The 19,673-nt window shown below is 41.0% G+C and overlaps 1 protein-coding gene across 1 annotated transcript in view; it reads right to left on the reverse strand.

Annotated features, from left to right (window-relative positions):
• LOC124167671 (B-cell receptor CD22-like) overlaps positions 1-19,673 on the reverse strand; it is a 773,246-nt gene that overhangs the window by 15,140 nt on the left and 738,433 nt on the right. Inside the window, exon 12 of the mRNA XM_046545655.1 lies at positions 6,629-7,051. Within this exon, the coding sequence (XP_046401611.1) occupies positions 6,629-7,051 (423 nt within the window). The remainder of the gene's footprint in view (positions 1-6,628; positions 7,052-19,673) is intronic.

Raw genomic sequence — 19,673 nt, forward strand, 5'->3', positions numbered from 1 at the left:
TTTCAATGCTGTGGCTCTTGGAAAATGTCGTCCTCCTCTGATTATTTACAGCCGGGTAGCTTTTTAGGATACCTTCCGACACATCATGCCTCTCAGTGAACTATAGTCAACGTACCTTGATCGGTCAGCGACCGGAAAAATTAGTGCTAGAAGAAAGATGCTGGCTCAAGGATACTCGTGAATAAGTGATGCGATGCCAGGCAAATTTAAAACCAAAGGTAAATGCCGATCAATGAATCGGGCATGCGATAGAGATTGAGGTTAATTAACTTCCAGAATAATTTCTTTTCAATACCAATGGAGGCGTTCGTGAGCAGGGAAAGAGCTTATGAGAGGATCACTATGAGAGCGGTTGGAAGAAAAGCTGGTGAGGAGTCCGACCTGGAGTATAGCGCTTTGCTGTGCGGAAACAAAAATAGGAATGAGGACGAGAAAAGACGAGGATGCCTTCTTCGATGTGAGTGAGGAGGAGAATGGAGAAGGTGAAGTGGACGGAGAAGTGCTGGACATGGTGGTTGAGGAGAGGAGTGAGCTACTGGAGGAGATGCAGAGGAGAAAGAATGCACGAATAAATAGAAATGGCTGATGACGGTATCTCCATGATTGAGCTTAATGAAATGAAGATGGTGAAGGAGAGAAGCGTTAAATACAGTTGATCGAAACGTCGGGACATCGTGTCGATAGAAACGGAGAAAATCACCCGGTGAAATATTCTAAAAGAGCTCATTGAATTAACACGCCGGGTGAGTACCAGATTAAGCTCCATTCTGTGGTGAATGTATCAAGTAGACGCGTATTCATTTCCAAGTGCATAATAGTATTCGAGCAGCAAAGAGAGCATACATAAAGAGCTAATTCCCTGAGGCATCTGCGACGTACTCCGATTGACCCTCTGAAATCAATGCATCTCACGGCAGGCATGGAGAAACTACGTGTATGGGTGTAGTACTGCGATGTGAAAGGTAAGGAAAACCACCACATTATCATCCCGAGTAGTCGCAGCTACTCCAATTGTGAATATCACAAAGAAAAGACTGCTCAGATATCTTCCTCCATTTGATCGGATCTCTACGTAGCGGTATAACGTGAAGAGAATATTAGCCACCCACTAGCTGCCGTAGCAGCTGAAGCCAGGGGTCTGTCAAATTATCTGCCTCTGGTGAAGCAGAAATACACTGACTCTAATGATTAATATGGTTACGTAAACTGAATGTTTCTTCTAATGACGGCACAAAAATCCCTTTTCAACGAACACGCAAAGGAATATAATTGAGTGCAAAACCGGTAATTTTAATTATTTTTAAATGTTTGACAATGGTTATAATTATCGATTATATTTTATGCAACAGAGGAATGATGAGGATCAAATGGAATAACCGAATAGGTAATTGGTGAGGAAGTCCTTTAAAAGGGTAAGAGAGGAGAGATGATTCCTGAATACCTTTTTAAGAAGACAGGGAAACTAAATCGGCCATATCTTGAGAGATTGACCTGATGAATACAATATTTGAAGGAGCAGTGGTTGGAAAGAACGCGAATAAAATATATGGAACAGGTTAAGAAGGGTGCGGAAGAAAATATATACTTGGGTATGAAAATATTATCTGACGCGAGAATTTAGTGGAGAGCTACGTCAAACTAGTCATAGGATTGTTACGGATTTAAGTGTTAATGACTGTAAATAATATTCGCAATTAAATTTTGAATGCCTCGGCCGAATCGACACGTGGCAAACGCACTGGATCGCCACGTGTTCGTGTCTGCTTCCGTCGGCTTCAATTTCCTCGTGGAGCGCCCCTTCCATGCATGTCCTACCAAAAGCTTCTGCGGCAAATCTCTCCCCACAACTCCTTCGATCCGTCTCTTTGGGGACCATTAAGATTAGAGCGATTGGGGCACTCGGTCGCCCGCGGCGCCTCCCGCGGACGATCGGAGAAGTTTGAACGAGGCGTCTCCGGATCTAAATGCGTTTGGCGCTCTGCCCGCCACTCTATAACCCAACGCGAGACCGCATTCAAATGAAGCCGCGCAGACACAGGTTGACTCGTATATGCATAACTCGTTATTCATTCCGTCGGCCCATTGGCGTTTTCATTGATTGATACCAATGCGTTCGATTGCCTTCTCAACACTGACACTCCGTCACCAAGCTTTGAAAGATCCGCTGTCCGCCACTGAAGGGGATGATATCATCATATTTAAAATTTTTACTGAACGTACGAAGAAAGTCGGGAATGGGGTGGTTTCCTATTATTTTATGTTGCCTAAATCGAAAGATTATTACTCCTGGAGTACGTATTTCACGCTTTTAGATTTTTATATAGCAATATCTATTTTCCGCGATTTAATTAAAAGTGAAAAATTTCAAGCGCGCGAAAACGCGACGGCTAAGTATGAATACTGGGAAAAGCACGTCTGGCTGCTGCTGTGTGAGGATACCTGGGTGCGAGGCTATGAACGCCGTTACGATGCAGGCTGATTGCTGCCCAGCATGGCGGTAGCGTAGAGTACCCTACTTCTAGGTATTCAAATATCCATTTCCATTCATTCTGAGTTGGAAAGTAGAAAATAAACAAAAAGCACTATCGAGGTTTTTACGTCAGCCTTGTGATCCATGTGCCAAACAATGCTGCTCAGCGACGACTCTGCTTCGTATTTTTATTACGAGGCAATGTAGAGGCCACTACCAGTGAAGCGCGCTTGGTGATTCGGCGACCATTGAGACCTACCACCGCGTGTAAATAAATTGCCGATTTTGCAGTATTATGAGGCTGCCGAAGTATTCGGATGGCACGTTACATTTCGTCAACACAATGGATAGTTATAATCTTTAACGATTAATTAATCGAAATGTGAATAAACTCGATTTTTCCAGGCTTAACTTTGTGAAAATCCAATGTAAACAATAAAAATTTATGGGACTTTTTCACACAATTTAAGACGACCGGTTTCGTCGCAGAGGCGACATCTTCAGGCACAGAAATCGTTATTTTTATAGTTATTTTGTTGTTTATTTGGTTTCTATTCCCCCCTCTTGGAAATTCCCCTGAAGTTGAGTAACGCTCCAACCCCAACGCAACCCTCCCCTACGAACACGTAATAGCAACCAAATAAACAACAAAATAACTATAAAAATAACGATTTCTGTACCTGAAGATGTCCCCTCTGCGACGAAACCGGTCGTATTGAATAAATTGTATGAAAAAGTGCCATAAATAAATGCGATGGTGGTTGGCGTAACATGGTGAAACTCCTTCATGATGCACAAAGGTTAAGAAAACACTTAGCTGTTTCACAAAATAATTTTTATTTTGTGAAACAGCTAAGTGTTTTCTTAACCTTTGTGCAAAGTGCCATAACTTTTTATTGTTTCGAAATGTGTACATTTGTAGATTTTTCACCCAACCGACATCCTTCGCATATGAGCCAAAAAGGACTTCCTTCACCGGTCAACAGTAAAGGGTATGACACATGCAGAAATCCATGCGGTCGCAACCCAAATATCTCCATCCACCAAACAAAAGCTATCGAGGCTAGCGCCGGTAGAAATGTCACGTCCTGAGGAATGGATGAGAGAATATACCAATCCTTCAACCCCCTTCGAATATCTCTCTTTTCGTATTCCCATCTAGAAGGGAGAAAAGAAGCCGTGGGATAAAGAAACCAGTTTTAAATGCTAATGGGACGAGCGAAGGGGAAGAAGATGATAAATGGGAAGTCTAATCGAGAAGGAATAGACGCGAGACCGATTCGTAAAAGACGCAAACTTAACCAAAATAGCTCAGGGCTAACTTGGCCAAGTGACTTGGATGAAAATAAACAGCGCGTGTCGATGCAAATATGTTTTGATACAAAAGTATGGCTTATTGAAGCGTTGCTACAAAGCAATTCTGAATATATAAAATTTATTAATCGTACTTCTTGGGCAGCCTTACGGGGGGGAGTTTACTAATGTGCCCGCGGAAGTGGCTACTACTAGTCCAGATTAAAAATTCAATGAAATAGGCATCACAATAGTTTAAACCACGAATCATTCATTCTCTTTCAAACAATGTATTCTTGAATGTTGAATTAATATTGCTACTTGAGTTAACGGAGCTCGTATTTAAGTGGGCAGCCCCGAATTTATCCAAAATTTTAAAATACTCGTAACTTTCTTAGAAATTGTTTTAAAACTTAAAAGAGTCGGTATTTCTTAACGACTTTCTCATTTGAACTGCGTTTCTAAATTTTAAACGAAAATAACCGGCGCGTGAAATTTACTAGGAAAAAAATTGATTATGAGACAAGTATCGAAAATATGGTCGGTAATAAATTGCCAGTAACGCGTGAATTTGAAGAAAGTCACGTTATCACAGATGGATGGCATTTATGAACAGGAAATATCTGATGAGAGGATCGTTACGTAATAAATGCAAAAGAAAAGTTTGCAGATTATTCCATTTCTTCGGAGAGGAAGGTTCTAAGTAAAATATGAAGTTGAAAGAAGGGATAGATGGAGTGAGTGTTGAGAGGAGGAATTGTTGAAAAGAGAGATACATTAGGGGATGTTAGGCAGTCGAGGGAGGGGAAGGAAAAAAATAAGATGCCTAAGTGGAATGAAAGGCCTTACCAGGAATAGAAGACGGTGTTCCAAGTTGCGAAGGCCGCGTGATCGGCAAACCCCTACAAATTCCCCACCTTAACCGGTGAAAACTTTTAAGATGACAATTATCGTACGTACGCAAAGTTAAGCAGCAAAATTTAAACATTGAATTAGCCCGACTTTAATTTATCACATTGCCCCCCTCTCATTCTGCGTGGGCCTCACATTCTCCACCTATTCTCACATTCACTTTCTACATTCGCACCCATCCCATTTTGCAATCAAACACAATCCTCAAACGAAGGCTCAGCACTCGGAATGCCAAACAACTCCGCCCAAGGAGATGAGTGACACTCGCACATTCCGCTTCATTTCCATCGGGGGATGTCGACTCGCGGTTTACTTATGCGCCTCGAAACACTTAAAGGTTGTTCGTGGATATCCCGTGAGATGAGAATGAAAATGAATGGGTTTGTGGAGTGGGTGAGGTAGCGCCCTGCTTCTCGCACTTCCCAGGCGCAGGATATCGGTTTCGGATGTAATCTTTTGTTTGCATCGCATTTCGATTAAGAAGGGTCTTTCCCATCTGTCCGTAGCCATCAAAGAATCATTGCCCAAGATATGATGCTGCGGAGCAGGTACCCACGAATGTGTGCTCGATAAGGTTCTCTCTCTCGCAGACACAATCAACGGGGCAGCATTACAGCAATTTTTATGCACATTTTTCACCGAAAAGACGCCTGTGCATAAATTCAAGGCATTGGCTCAGATATTTTGTATCAGACTACGAGCACTCGAAATTACTAGTTCTTAGTGGAAGAATTGCCATCGGACGAATGAATAAAAATAAATTGACGACATCTGATTGAGAAATATGATATCATTCAAGAAATTTGATCTCACGCATTCATCTTGTTTCTGTTTAAGACACACCTTTCACGCAAATTATTTCCCGCTATCGCAGAAATCACTGTGTGCTTGTGTTTGTAATTTAACCAAATATGTCCATCACAAACACCTAATTTGCGAAATATATACAATTTTGTCAGTACACTAGAGGTGATAAGAAACTAAAACAAAACTGAAGAGTTAGGCCTAGAAAGCAGACGCCAATGTTACTAAAGTACACGTGAAGTGTCTCTTAATTGTCGTTTTAGTTTATTTTAATGTGCACGTCTTTTTTCGCGGTCAATCTGAAGGTATTTTTAGATATTGACCCACTACATACTTAATATATATTTCATAAAGGTTTAATTTTTCACCCTCACATAGGTGCAGAAAATGCATTTCTGCAATACTTATATTTTCGATCAGCAGTACAAAGAGCACACCAAATCACTCTTTTTTGTAATGTGTACCTAATTCATATCTCAAAAAACATAATTTGGCGCAGCAGTGGAAACTAATCTTCATGTAAGTCCCTATTGCATCCCAAACACACCTACACTCAATCTGCGCCTAATGTATACCTCATACATCCCTCAAATGCATTTAATATATCACTTCCATATATTTCCCGCAACAGTATAGGGTACAGAAAATAAAACAGTGCATTTTTGAAAGTCCATTTAAAAAAACGAAGCAACTTACAGAAAGGAATTTATTTTTATTCTTCATAACGCCATCCAGTTTTTTGGATTAATTTGTTAAAATGGCATCAAAAAGAGACGAAAGAAATTCTCCGCGTGCTCGTCTCTCCGATTGTGAAGTGGTGAGGGGAGAGCTCGACCCATTTGAAAATTTGCGACGGCCTTACTGAAGCAAAATGCTTTTAAGAGTCGGCACAGCAGCATGGAAGAACTGAGAACAGGGAATTCGTGAGGCACTTAATCGCCTCTATATCAGTCAAAATGCGACCGCAAACTTCAGAAGCCGCCTTCATGAATGCTGATGGCAGCCCTCACATTCCTGATGTCATTTTCAAGTCTCCATGCATAAGACATGGAAAGGAGGATAGAGATTAATTCTTATTTCTGTTGGTTGCGTCGTCGAATAGACTTTCAAAAGTGCAAAAGTGTTCTCCTCGGCAACCGACTCACTCACCGTGCTTGTTTGGGATGACGTCGGGGTCAGCGTCGTCGCTCAGGTGGTCGGAGGCTGCGGTGGCCGGGGGCACGCCCAAGAGGGGCAGGCCGCCCCCGTTGCCCTGCAGCACCTGCCCCCCGATCAGCACCACCCCCGCCCCCTCCTCCGCCCCCTCCTCCCCCGCCCCCGTGCACTCCCCCAACCCACCGCCACCGACCGCCATTCCGCCCCCGAGACGACCGTTGGTACCGTGGTCCCCCACCACGAGGGCGCCCGCCGAGTGCCGCTTGGTGGGCGGGGGTGGACGGTGCCGGCCCCCGCCGCCCCCCCTGTGCCGCCGGTAGAGCGCCATGAAGACGCCGCACACGAGCAGGACGAGGCCGATGGCTGCAATCACGAGGGTCGTCAGCACAGGACTCATGGGCAGCGAGGTGGACGGCCCTGATAGGACGGAGAGAGAATCATCGGCATGTAATGGCTGGCACACAGGGAAAATACGCACTCATACTATGGGTGCATTCGATGCAAATCAGAGCCATGATAATTAGGAATAGCTTACTCATGATTATTTCTTTAGGACGCTCTCTCACACTATACAGACACAAAGGAAAAACACAACAGATGAAGAAAGCATAGTCGCCTCTTTAACTATTTCGGCCAAATTGGCGACATAGATGGAGCGGCAGGATGCGTCCATGTAGTATATCTCCTGTGATTGTGATTTAAGATATCCTCTGAGAGCCAACTTCCTGTTCCAGTTATGACACTTGATCGCGTATTCTCAGCAAGATGATGTACTCACGCGATTATTATAAGAATACAATCTATTTATTTGCCGGCGAATAATTTTGGTGAAGTCTTCTGTTCTTTCCAAGCTAACCGGCCGAAGTCTCAGAAACATTTTACTCCCTGATGTATGGCCATTAGCTACTACCACTATTACTTCCATTAATATAGGGTTTCTCCACTGTAGATATTTGACCGTACGGTGACAATTCTATCAGGCTCTCTAGTTTCTTTATTCCGGTAATTCTTATTTTGTTCATAATTACACAGAATTACGTTTTACAAGAAACAACTCTCTGATCATGTCTGATCTACGATTAGCTTCGTTGCTCCAACCCATTCCTCCGTAAGTGGAGAAATAGACAAAATAGAAAAGAATGATGAAATCTCACCCCCTACCAAATGTCTTAAGCGGAACATCGCACCAGAATTCCGCGTGGAGCGCAAGGGGTAGCTGAAGAGTGGAGTGCGGGGAGAAGAAGACGCTTCCCCCCTCCTCTCCCACTATTTCTGCGTAGTTCTTCTCTAGAGGCAATCGGCTCAACCCCTATCGGCGCTCTAATGACGAGTCTATCTCGTCATGAACTTTCGACGCCAAACCGCGCAATAACGAGTGCATCTCGTAATCGGATTTTCATAATTTTAGCACTATTTAGAGGAACAATGTAATTATTTTTTAAGCTTAAAAATATTAAAACATTCATAGTATACGTAAATAATTCATATTTCATGAAACATGATGCATTGGAAGGATTAAAATGATTTCATTCGATTAGCGATAGCTGTGTTCTCCATGTTCAACTATCACATTTTATTTCACGGTTAAACGTTGATTACTCATTAAAAAATATCATTTCATTACCTATCATTTGAGAAAGAACCACAGAAAAAAATAAACAGAGAATAGGAGCACGATATATTCAGGACATCGATGGAAGTGTAGGGGGCTAACTGTGATCGCTTTTCGTAAAATCCGTGTTTCCCAACGTAGAACCTCGACTTACTTTATCACTCCACTCCGAGGAGTACGATTAGTGCATTTATTTACCTCTACGCATAGGAATTATTCGAGTAAAATATGCAATACGGCAGGTCATATTGGCTGGAGTAACCTCTTGCTGTGACGCAGTGACGGCCGTCCTCCGAGGACCCGGATTATCTCGAGGAAGGGTTGCGCTGGAGTGGTGCTAAGGCCTGGTATATCTGTACTCAAGGGAACTACCGGGAACCAAAAAACTTAACAATTTATCTGATGAGGGAGGCAATGGAAATACAGAGACACCGGGAAGTAGCGATGGACTTAGTCGGTCATTCTCGAGATCCCAATCACGGTGACTATTCATTTGAGTGACTCTGTCGTGAACGGCAGGTTATGACTGTGGAAAGTGGACGGCAATCACGACCGCGTAGACAATCACGACCGAGGGGACAATCACTACCCTGTTGTCAATCATGATCCGCTGATCAATGTAGCATGTTAAACACGAGATGAGTTGTTGTTATTATTATTATTAATCTCTAAAGTTTTTTCATTTATTAAAACCAGAAACTAGTTAATTTTATCTTAATTACTTCCAAAACAGTTACAAATACAGAATGTGCCTTAAATGTTGTTTATTACTCTCCTTTTATTGTTTTCAAGATGCATAATCAACAATAATTTCCAATCATTCGTGGGACATTGGGTTAATGATCAATATTTTATTATGGAAAGTTAATATAAATAATGGAACTGATTGAGAGGCATGAGAGAAAACTGGGCTCTCTAGAGATTTTCGGCATATCACCTGAGATATGAAGGCCATAGGTACCCTGAAATGTCGAATATAGAAAACTTTACAATTATTACGAACATTGCCCCTAAAAGTGATTGCAATACCATGTCATCCATCACCACGAGTGAAAGAGCAGTCAAAAACGGTCAATTCAGGTCGCGAGTGACGATCATCAACCGCGACATCTTCGAAGAATGATAGCGATTGGACTGTGATTCGAGAATGACCTATGCAATGAACAATCACGAATGACCAAATGGCTGGCGATTGACAGAGAACGACCACGATCACGAATGACCTGCGTCTCGATCCTCGCGATGAAGCAATCATGAATGACCGACTTTCGCGACTGATGGAGACAGTCCACGGTCATGAACGACCGACGTGAGGAAATGACCCTATCGGTCATCTGAATGATCCCGTTCACCGATCAATCTCAGAGATGACCCTGGTCACATGATTCGATCCTTCATGACCGACCCATCATTACCGGGAGAATCTAAGTCGAGACAAGAGACTGATGGTCAGCGAAACATGGAGAGGGTTGATTTCAAAATGAAAACCCTGAAACCACAGGTCCAACCCCCGTCCAACCACAGAAACTATATAACCGTTACACGCTGAGGATGCCTTCAGCACGCGAGAGGAAACGTCAGCGGATACAAGTCATACAAAAAGCACGCGGAAAACAAATATATATTGGGCATCTATGTCTATTCTATGCTATAATTTTTCAACGATATATTTCGGGCCAAATTTGAGATAAAAAATGTTTTACAAGGGTAGGTCATCATTCTCCCATAAAAACAATGTATTTCATTGTGAAAATTCGTCATTTTCAAATCCATATATCTTTTTTAAATGGCCGATGACATAGTAATATTTTTTCACAATTCGAAAGAAAAAATAATGAGCAACAACATGTGTCAAAATAAGGGGAGGTTTTCGGGCATGTGTGAAATGATGGTTCCTCCTTAAGTTTGTCTACTCCATCTAATGGTCCGCGTGAGCGTCGATCAATTGGTAGAACCTGATATTCCATGAATAAATGTTCCAGGCCACTTAACCCACGTTAGCTGAGTAAATGCTTTGTCTAATTTTGGCGGTTCCAGTAGCCTTGGATAACATCAACCGGTGGAAAACCCGAGAAGCTTTTCTGCACCTGATACGCCGGGAAAACCTAAGATCATACATTATACGGATACATAATATTCATCTAATATTATTGAATTCATAAACAGATTCTACTTTCAGCAATACCAACAACACCAGGTGACAGTCCATTTTTGACGGGTGCGAAGAACTGCCAGACCAAATCCCCGGACGGTCAATAGGGGACGGCGGTTTCGGACACTCGACGCGTTAATAGAATCGCAGTGGTCGTGTAGATGGAACGTACCAGCGAGACTCCATCCTGAGCCAATCGCAAAAACGATTTCAGAGACATTTCTCCCGCTAACTTTAATTGGGATTTGGAATTCCTGCCTTCTCCGTTTTCTTTTTCGGATTTTTTTTCACATATTCTCATTCGAGCTAATTCAGTTAAGGCTACATCGTCGCTCACCATAATCATTTGGCAGGGATGATGAAGACGAGTGCTACTTGGGCAAGAGAGCAGTCGTAATGGGATCGGAGGGCAGTGCGAGTGGTGCCTCTCGTCAAGGGTTCACAGGGCACCAGGGTTCTTCCCACCCTTAATGACATCAACTGTTGACGCCCTCCCTAACAATACATGAGCAGCGCCTTCCAGGCTTCGCCATCAGAGGGAAGCACCAGCGATAAAAGAGACAAAGGGTAGCGAGTCCCTTTTTACGGGCCCCTTCTCCAAGAAACCCTTTCCTCCACGACGCGACGCACCCTTTCAGGGGGGCCATCGCCGTCAATGGTCGACTCTTTTACGGGGATTCCGAAGCACGGAGGGGTGCGGGTGTCTCTTGGGACGTGTACCAGGGGTCGCAGATCCAACCCATGGCCTCGCTCCATCTGCGCAGCACTAATCATTTTAAACGCATCACGAAAATACGACAACTCGAGGCACTATGACCACAAGACTGAGGAAAAGAAATTTCCCAATTTTGAGAACCCTCACGTTTCCCGGACAAAAATGTCATTTTGCATGATATTTTCGTGAGCAGCATAGCGTTCACGGAGGAGTGAATTTTTTTTAAGCATCACCAATATTACAATTTCCAAAAAAAAAGTTATCAAGAAAATTATGAAAATAAGCCCAATTCAAACACATCTTATTCTCACATTTTGGCGTTCGTCGTTCAGTGAATATTCACCGACCTTATTCAAATTTTTCCCGATGCCTCCAATCTTTTTTCTCTGATCTCCGAGACTTGCGATTTATTTATGTACGTATGTCAGACACTTATTTCTCAGGTTTTAAGTCATCGATATAAAAACTTATCATTTATCATTACAGTAAAGAAGTTTCTAGATTTTTATTAAGTTTTTGTCAAGAAAAATTCATAAGTACTCGCAGAAATACACTTCAAAAGATCCATCAAATCAGCAGAGTTAAGTTTAGAAGACGCTGGGCAACACAAAAACAATTTGACTAGGTATCACTCGAGAACATACTTATAATCGTTCTTTCTCGTTGGTATTATCAATTTACACAGAATATTTTCCTCATTTAAGAGGATCCATGCATTAACGCTCGATGACGTAATTTTTCGTTACTATTTTAAGCTATCACCGTGAAATATTCACACGGTAATAACAGCAGCGAATTCAAATTTGAAAATTTGGCTGGAGTAATTTTCTCAGATGTTTAATAATTCATATACCGGGAAATCACGTGATGATCTATGTTCCTGCTGAGCTTCATCTATCCATTGATATGCGATTTTAATCAAATATATTACCTACAAAAAAATTTACGCACAAAGCATACGCACCGAATAGATAAAAATTGACGAGGAATAATAATATTTCCACAGGCTCCAAAGTAAAGATAAACTACGCCTTGAATAAATACTGCTGAAATGATACCAAACGGATGATTCAGTTGGATAAAGGGAAGCATGTGGGCTGTTTTTATCAATCGGAAGAATTCAGCGATCAGCGATTCGGAACTCACTGCTCCCCTTAAAACGACCGCATTCGGCTCTCTCTCCGAATTTCCACCGATTGCCGAGGAGGAGTTCAAATGAGTCCCCTTTCGGAAATGATGCGACCTCCATCGCAAGGGTTACCCTGATGCTCTCTCATGAATTATGCATAGCTGAGGAGGCCGAAGGAGGGGGCTAGTCTTGTGGATATGGGAAAGACTGACTAATTCCGTTTGGTTTGCAGAGAAAGCAGAGTCGTGCGGCCACAGTTAATTTGTTTTAAACGTTCCAAAAACGGAAGTAAGGCTTTTTAGGGTGGATGTCATAAAGAAATAAATTATATAGAGTAACAAAAACAACATGAACAGGAAAATTGCTAGAAAAAAAACAGGTATGATATGGATCAACGGAATGCTGAGAAAGTAAGGGACGTAATATCGGAGGTGAGTAGCATAGGATGCAAAATGTGACGAGGGGTCGCAGAGAGAGATGTCTCGAAAATCGGCGGAGGAACTTCAAATCGAGCGGAGTGAGTCGGTGGAGAGGGTTGCAAGGGAGGAATGAACAGAATCTTTTTTTATGCGGGAAGCAATACCTTGTCGGGAAATGGCCACAAAGAAGTTCACAGCACGGTATTTATAGTTGTGGTACAGGTGGTCATCCACTTTGGAGACACAGTATTCGAGGATTGGAAGGACAGCAGCCGCAAAATAAAGAGCGGAGAGCCAGAGGAACACTGATGTCAGTTTAGTGGTAAAGTAGTCCAAACCAATTTTAATAACCGAGTGAAAAGTCTAACTTTTAGACACTGACCTTTTTTATGTATTGTATATGTTGAAAATGGTTTTTATTCATGATATTATTTTTATACATGTTTATTAATTATATTTATATAATTTATTTTGTTTATAAACCCAATGTCAAGGCCTTCGTGCTGCTTTTGGTGTGATATAAATAAATAAAAAAATAGCCGTTTCTTTCCTTATGATGTCGTTAATGCGGGCGGGATAGGTGATTTTAGCGTCGATTTCATCCCTCGTAATGTTGTCCCACTGCAATTCCCATTCACGGAGTCCCCATCACAGGTTAATCTCTCCCAATTTCATTCGCTCACGCATTACATCGAGAGAAGGGAAATACACAAAAGAGTGTATATTTATATTCACATGAAATACGGATACGCATGTCGTATACATTTCACTCACTCAGTGATTTAACCAGGAGGTTGGTTGGGATAGGTGAGGGTAGAGTTCACCCTAGATTACGCCACAGGCGAGGGATTATCACACGTTTAAAGGGACGAGAGCAGTGCTTATTTTTGGGCCGCATCGCATTTTGAGCACCAGGGCCGGACCAGGAGTTTTGTCGGGGGGGGGGGGGGGCAAAGATCTGTCTCCTCACACTCCCCCCACCAATTAAGTATGATACATCCGTAAGCTATTTTTTAAGATGCGGTAGTTTTAATCACATACCGTATGTTTACTATTTCGAAGTTTTATTAATATTATTTTTTAATTATTTAAAATTTTTAAATAAAAAGTTTAGCTACTGAAATACCAAAAAATCTACTTAGATTACGTGAGTGACTTATCAGCCGTAAAAATTTACAAATGCATTCAGACTTAAGTGTTGTGATTGCGACTTGGAATCATTCGGCTTCACTGCTGATTTTGACTGATTTCGCTGCTTTCTTGATTTTCTAGGTTAAACCGGCCGTTGATAATTATCCTTCACTCGGGAGAAATGTCGTTATCAAAGGCTGATAGTGACGCAGATAAGCTCAAACGAAATGGTCAATATAGAAGTCGAAAAATCGAGTTTTGATCGAAACTCGAAGAAACATCGATATCGGTTTCTAGTTTTTAATAATGGTTTGTTTCTGTTAAATTGATAGTTTGTGGCGTAATTTAATGAAATTGCTTCGTGTTGAATAAAAAGATTGTAAATTTCACATATGAATTGAATGATTTCGGGACAAATCCGTCAGGAGATCGAGCCTTCCGAGGGAGAACACCAAGGTCAAAAAGACGTCTTTTAGGTGTCATTTAGATGGTCGAAAAAACCTCTCGATCCGAGGTCAATAATATCTATTACCTTCCCTCTACCATGACCTAACCACGACGTCTTCTGGTTGGTCAAAAAGACGTCTTTTAGACGTCATTTAGATGGTCAAAAAGCCACTCGATCCCGGGCTAACAATACCTGTTTCCTTCCTTCCACCATGACCCAATCGCGACCTTTTCTTTTTGATCAAAAAGACGACATTTTGATTGTTAAAATATTTTGAAAAATGCTCCAAGAAGACATTTTCTTCCCTCCACCAAGATTTAAGGAAAACCTTCTAGGTGATAAAATAGGAGATAAAACACGAGATGAATGAAGTAATTTTTTAATTAGATAACCAATAGAAAACTAAACAAAGATTAATGTCCGAGAAACAGAAAGTATAACAAAATTTAGAAAACTCCCACATATCACAAAATATCTATGTAATATCTAATACGTCTTTTGCTAATACCGAGAATATATCTTTAATAACTTGAGGACACCTTCTAAACATGTTGTAGAAATCTTAGCTGTCTCATAGGCTTCTAGAGAATTATTAATTAATGCATTCATGTTGATTCGATGTCTTGCAGTATTTAAAATCGCGGCCGTTTCGGCAGAAATATGTCTTGAGCTAATAAAATGAATAGTTTGACGCTCAGTGATGTGGATTGCCTTTCGCGGGAAAAGGGGCGCATATAACTAATGCGGGAAACCCTCTCACCGCCACTGAACCCCTCCACCCCCCCTCCCCCCAAGCAACAATCTGTCTATGCACCCCTGCCTGCATTTCAAATTTCCCGCTCACGTCTCTGAAAGGAAGCGTGTTGCTCCAGCAACACATTTGACGATTTGACCAACAGATGGTGCTGAGTGCGACAGAAATGCTGCGGACATTTCACTGATCCACCTAATGGAGATTTAGAAAGTATCAAAAATGACCCACAAGGTGGCCGTGGTGCATATATTGATGCTATCGTTGGTTTGGACGGTAAGACACAAAAAACGCCTCTTTCTCTTCTGAGGGAAATATAAGGTATTCACTAAAACATTGACCAATGCAAAATATCATAAGAAATTTTTTAATTAGACGAAATTTCGAAATCAAATCAAAATAAATAGTGCACTAAAACATAGAATTATTGCAAATTTGATTCAAATGAGAAACTAAGCGTAGTAATCCGCAATAAAATTTTTGGAACAAAATATTTCCAAATTATCAGAGTATTTAGTTCAGTTTCACTTCTCTTCGCTTGAGGACATAGCCATGAAAAATTCTCAATCAAACCTAAGACAACCGGTATCGATTTCGAGTACAATAGCATCACCAATAAAGCGAGGAATAAGTCTTTTTTCCAGGGAGGGATATTGATGTTTTGGGAGGTATTGGCTCTCCTATCGATTCAAGGGAGGATGGAAGTGAGGAGAAGTGTAAGTAGGTGGAAGGGATTGGAGTGGTCGCTTTCCTTTGAATGCATTGAACGATTTCCATCGGCGAGCAAGAAGGATAGCGAAAGCAATTCACACACCAATTAATTCCAGCTAATTACCCTCCAAGGAGTTGCCTCCATTACCCAGCTAATGGCTCATTCAGCACAGGCGTAATTGGAATCTCCTTCGTTTTTAATTTCAGGCAAATATTTGGATAAGATAAAGGGAAACTGAGCCACTTATGCTACGAAATAATCGCGAGTCTTTCCTGACCCTTAAATTGGAACGTACGCACGGCTAACTTTAGTGTCGCGTAGATGGAGGTGACCATAGATGCGAATTGATGAAGATATGATTACATCGTATCAAAATTACTTCATCAACCCTAAATTTCACTCAAAGCGGCTGAATGATACTCAGTCGCATCGAAGGCGATGTATTTTGTTCAATGATCCGTGCAGCAGGATTTTTCAAAGCTACAAATATTCATGAAGATAATTGAACGTGGCAGTAATCTGAGAATGATCTTAGGAATACTCCACTTTCAATCAGCATTTGTGATATAACATTCATCTACGAGTTATAATGAACGACCTTAAATGAAAATTATGAAAAAGTCGGGCCGTACGCCTTAAAGATTCAAGACTTCAAGTTTGTGGACTTTTGCCATGGTGTAAGTGTTAACATCTTAATAGTAATTGCATGTCGAATTGATAACAATTTTTTTAATTGTCTGATTTTAACACTAGGAATACCGGACTTGACACCCCTCCTAGAACTACCAAATGGAGTCATTTTGACTCCTACCTTATAATTGTTTATTTTTCCAGTTTATCTATGTTTTTATTTATACATTGCTTTAGTTTATCATTTTTGTTTATTATTGCATTATTTCAGGGGTTATTTAAACAAAAAAATAATATTTTTTTTAAATGCGAGTTTCGACGGTATTGCTTTGAAATTCTTTTTTCCTACATGTTATGTTATTTTAATAGGATTTTCACACAGTAATTGGATAAAACAGCAAACCAAGACATTTCAAACATTTTATCATCATGTTTGAATGATCAAAAATATTACCTAGGCTACATGGAAGTTGGGAAGATAATTAAATACAGCAAAAAAACTGCATTTGATAGGCCACGCATTTGGCTAAGGTGCTTTACAATTCAAGCATTGTCGTTCATTGTCCACAGTTGCCCACAGAAATACTTTTGGCAGGTCATACAATTCCAAACTGATCGATTATTTCTGCACTTTGGTATTGCCTGGAAATATTTTTTTGCAGAATCCCGTCAGAAGAATATGCATTGGACACGCCACGCTTTGTCGAGATCTAATATGAGTATCAGCCAACTCTGTATCGAGCTTTTTCAAAAGCGTCTTGCGCGATATGTTTTAGGTAGTCTCCTTGTACACTATCCATGAATACCTGCTAAGTCGGAAGTATTTTACAACGAGTGGATAGGCCATCGCTGAGTATATGTTCTTGTGGTAATAATGTGATTTCATTTCTTTTGGTAATTCTCTTCGAATTATTTACCTTTCCCATAATGCTAGTACCCTAGCTTTTTCGCTGTTCGGCGAGTTTGACTGAGGTAATGTAATTATCTACGGTAACATTTCACCCTTTTTCAGAAACGTTTGCATTAGTTTCAGTACTACTAAACGGCAATCTGCATGAAGTGAATAATCTTTTCCATCATTAGGGAAGGCATTTGCAAGATATTTGCTATCATTGTTAACAGCTAGCCAATATTCATGGCCGTATTTGTCCGGCTTAGATGGAATGTACTGACAATGAGTAAAATACACCTGATTTTACTGGGGAGAATTTGTTCAACAACCGTGATGTATGTACCAGGTTTGTAACAAGGAATGTAATTATCTGTGAATCTATCCTACACTTGACAGTTTTGAGCCGCTGGAATCGATTAGATTTCTCATCAAATCTTAGATAATGCAAAATTTTTACAAACCGGTTCCCAGTCGTTCATTTTATATAATGGTATTCCCCAGTCGTTTGACTAAATACTTGCAATAGAGAGATCATTTGTACCTGATATTCAACGGGCATAAAATATGGCTATACATGCATCTAGCTCCCCACCGAAAAGAGTAAAATCTTCATAATTTTGTTTGCGTGCTTCCACAATTTTACATCACTTCATGTGAGTCAGTATACACGAATCGATAAATAATTGTAGATAATATCTTTGTTTTGTAACTCCTTATGAAAGGGAAAGTAAATGTAAATTACTGCATGTCTTTTGCACGCATTATGTCTGAATCATCAGACTAGCTAGAAACGTTTTGAGGAATAAAATCTTTGACTTCGTCAGAGACGAAGTGATCTTCCTTTTCGCATTCCGATTTACCTTCCGGTATAGAATGCAACATAGAAAGGACTTCACGCTTTAGCCTACTTCTTCTGGTCATACTGCCAGTCAGGAAAAATGAAAGCCTTACTTCTCTAGAGTTCTGCAGCCCACTCCAGAGTTCACTGGATTCACTAATGCGAAGGACAGCGCACGATTTTCCTGTGCGGCGCGCGACAGCCAGCGCTGTCAGAGCCGACAATAACTTTATTTCATTCATCCTTATATCAATGGAAGGATACAAAGGTACTTTTTCAGGTTTGAAAATGAACTTCCACGAGGTCAAGGGTGAAATAAAAGCGCTGCAGTGCAATACTGCGTATACAGTATTGAGCTGTAGCGAGCCTGATAGGCGGGGAGAAGGGAGGGGTAAGGGATGAGGGCAAGACACGACGGCTTCTAAACACATGAATTAAAAATGCTCAATATGAATGCCATATTCACCACTTTATCGCAGGATAAAATTATATCAGGACATTCATATGGTTTGTAGTTCGAAACACGGACCCGTGAAATTAGAAATGCCTTCAAATTCTCAAAAATATTGACCTAAAAGCGAAATAATTATATATTTAAGCCATCGATTGATTTAAATTAATTATTAACACAAGAAGAAATAAAATCTTGAACAAATATTACTATTTGGCGAAAAGACGAGCAAAATACAATAGGGAGTCAAAATGACTCCCTTTGGTAGTCGAAGGTAAATTTTAAAAAATGAGTACTATTTTACTTTCTAGAACTATTTTGATCGCAAAGTTTTATTTCGTGTCAAAAATGAATAAAAGTCACGAAATTTCAGGCCGGAATTCGGAAAATTTTAGTCAGGGCAGAGAAATAAAAATCGCGAGGAGTCAAAATGACTCCATCGGTAGTTCTAGTGTTAAAGAAACAAAGTATGGTGAAATTAAAACTTAATGCAATTTACAAAAGACTAAGGTTATTCAGTTCAGTAAAGCATCGCGAACTAGGAATATGAGACTCAAGATAAAAGTGGTGGGGAAAAACTTGAGCAGGTAGAGAAATTCAACTGTTTGGGCAGCACAAAAGGAAAACGCACATTGCAGTATGGACAGCAGAAAGAGGATAGATGAAAGCTTTTCGGGTTTCCAACCGGGTCAGGGTCTGCATGGTTTAGGCCGACGTTTCAGTTGGAACCCCGTGAAGCTTTGGTCCATGCTATTCACCTGGAAAAGCTCACTTTCTTCATCACAGCAGAAAGAGAATTGCGTTACAAATGAAGCGATCATGAGCAGGAAGGAGCTAATGAGAAGATCGTTATGTAAGAGCTTAAAGAAGAGGTTAGTGTAGAGTCTGATTTGGAGAGGAGAGCTTTACGATGCGGAAACATGGACACTTAGGAAGGAGGACGAGAGAAGATTGGAGGCATTCGAGATGTAGGTGTGGCGAAGGATGGAGAAGGTGAAGAGGACGGAGAGGAGGAGGAATGAAGTAGTGTTAGACATGGTGGGTGAGGAGAGGCAGCTTCTAGATGAGATACGGAGGAGACAGAAGGTATGGATGGAGCGAGTACTGAGCGGGGAGGGGATGTTGAAAACGTTATAGGAAGATGCAATGCTGGTTAAAC

The sequence above is a fragment of the Ischnura elegans genome, chromosome 11 (genome assembly GCF_921293095.1).
Source record: "Ischnura elegans chromosome 11, ioIscEleg1.1, whole genome shotgun sequence".
Taxonomy (NCBI): Eukaryota; Metazoa; Arthropoda; class Insecta; order Odonata; family Coenagrionidae; genus Ischnura; species Ischnura elegans.